Source organism: Quercus lobata, chromosome 11 (genome assembly GCF_001633185.2).
Source record: "Quercus lobata isolate SW786 chromosome 11, ValleyOak3.0 Primary Assembly, whole genome shotgun sequence".
NCBI classification, from domain to species: domain Eukaryota; kingdom Viridiplantae; phylum Streptophyta; class Magnoliopsida; order Fagales; family Fagaceae; genus Quercus; species Quercus lobata.
The window spans coordinates 44,211,037-44,213,395 of NC_044914.1; the positions used below are offsets into that span (position 1 = coordinate 44,211,037).

General features: G+C 43.5%; 1 protein-coding gene across 1 annotated transcript; it reads right to left on the reverse strand.

Moving 5' to 3' along the window:
- Positions 1-733: 733 nt before the first annotated feature.
- LOC115966946 lies at positions 734-1,750 on the reverse strand. The gene has a single exon (XM_031086071.1). It carries the CDS (start codon positions 1,748-1,750, stop codon positions 734-736), a length of 1,017 nt encoding a protein of 338 aa, XP_030941931.1.
- Positions 1,751-2,359: the final 609 nt, after the last annotated feature.

Sequence of the window (2,359 nt, forward strand, 5' to 3'; positions counted from 1 at the left end):
AAAGATGAGAGACACATACCCCTTCACCCCGTCTACCATCAGCCCTAAAGCCTCGAAGTAAATCAACCCCTTCAGCTCTTTTCATCATCTTACTGAAGACCTCCATCATAACCAGAAACAACATGGGAGATAGCGGGTCCCCTTGTCTCAATCCCCTCGAACTCCCAAAAAAATCAGCTGGAGACCCATTAAACAAGACTGAGAATTGGACAGTAGATATGCATGTGCGGATCCACCTACACCACCTCATCCCAAATCCCATTCTCTTCAACAGAGCAAGAAAAGCCTCCCAGTTCACATGGTCATAGGCCTTCTCAATATCTAATTTACAAATAATCCCCGGAATTTTACTCTTCATCCTACTATCAACACACTCGTTAGCAATGAGGACTGAGTCAAGAATCTGTCTACCACCCACAAAACTGTTCTGAGATTCAGATATCAGCTGATCCAAAACCTCTTTCAGGCGGTTTGCCAACACCTTGGCCAAAATCTTATAAACACTTCCCACCAAACTTATAGGTCTAAAATATCGAATATTAGATGCATCATTCTTCTTAGGGACTAAGGCTAAGAAAGTAGCATTAAGAGATTTTTCAAACTTACTGTGTAAATAAAACTCTTCAAACATAGCTAAGACATCTCTTTCCACCACTCCCCAACAATGGTGAAAGAAAGCCAAAGAGAAACCATCAGGACCTGGAGCTTTATCTCCTTCCAACTCCTTGACAGCTCAAAAAACCTCCTCCTGTTCAAATTTCCGTTCAAGCCAGCCCCTTTCCAACCCCTCTATTTGATCAAACTCCAAACCTTCCACAAAAGGCCTCCACTCCTCTGATTCCTTGTATAAGTTTTTGTAAAACTGTACTGCTTGGTCTGCCATCTCAGATTCGTCTTCATAGATAACCTCATTCACCTCCAACATGCTAATATGATTATACCTTCTCCAAGGATTGGCCACCTTGTGGAAGAATTTGGTATTGTTATCTCCTTCCTTAATGCAAAGCATCCTCGATTTCTGTCTCCATGAGACTTCTTCATTCAAAGCCTCCAACAATTCTTTTTTCTGGCGCTCTACATTTCCAAACTCACTCCGATTCCACTGAATAATATCTACCTTCAATGCCTTCAGCTTCTTGGCAAGAACAAAACTAGGAGTACCTGAGAAGGAATATCGATTCCACCAAGAGTGAACCCTATCTTTGAACCCTTCCGTCTTTAGCCACATGTTCTCGAATCTAAAAGGACTTTTCCCCCTTGATATCCCTCCTGCCTCCACTAATATGGGGAAGTGGTCTGAAATAGGACGAGGTAAAACCCGTTGGATCACTTCTGGATAGTGATCCTCCCAATCATGAGACACTAGAACCCTGTCAATCCTAGACATCGAGGGCTGATCCGACCCACTCGACCAAGTATAACTCCCTCCTTCCAATGGCAGATCTAACAAGCTAAGCTCCTCAATGAACTTAGAAAAATTCTCCATAGCCGAGGTAAGCCGAGATCCCCCCAACCGTTCACTTGGGAAACGAATAATGTTGAAGCCCCCTATGTAACACCATGGAACTTCCCAAAGTTGCTGAATTCCCACCAGCTCATCCCACATTTGCCCCCTCAAGTCATTATCATTTGGACCATAAACCCCAGAACAAGCCCAAATAAAACCATCCCCCAGACCCTGCCACCGAACTGAAACGGAAAATTGACCCACCAGAACCTCCAATTTTTCTAAAGCCCTCCTATCCCACATCATCAAAATCCCACCAGCTGTTTAATCTGCATCCAAAGCTACCCAGTCTATGTAAGGACAACTCCACAAGCTGCAAATCAGCTGTCTATCCATGCCCGCAAGCTTAGTTTCTTGAAGGCAAACAACATCACAATTCCATTCCCGTAACAAATTTCTAACTACCAAACGTTTCCGCGCGTCATTCAAACCTCGAACATTCCATGACACCATTTTTAACTTCATTGACACTGCATACTCCCTACCGCATCCTTAGTAACACAGTCAAAGAAAAGAAGACTATCTCCCTTCATAATTAACCGAAGAAAACAAATTCCTCAGCTCCCTCTTCCCTTTAACCTTGGAGACAGCTTTACAGTGAGCAGCATTCCTGTGCACCAGATTGGCTGCCTCAGTCTCCTTCTCAAGTCTTTGTAGTAGCATGATGCACCTCTTCTCATGTCTACCCAAAAAAAGCCCCATCATTTTACTGAAGCTGGGGAGTCTACGTTTCACCCAATTAGAAACATTCAATGTGTTCTCCAACCTCATCACCTCTGTGTTACTATTCAATTCAGTCGACACAACCAATCCCATTGGGTTAAAAATCTTCAATGGTGAAGAGCAGTCCAC

Coding starts and splice junctions, on each gene's coding strand:
- LOC115966946 (XM_031086071.1), bottom strand. CDS start 1,750: ATGTGGGATAGGAGGGCTTTAGAAAAATTGGAGGTTCTGGTGGGTCAA.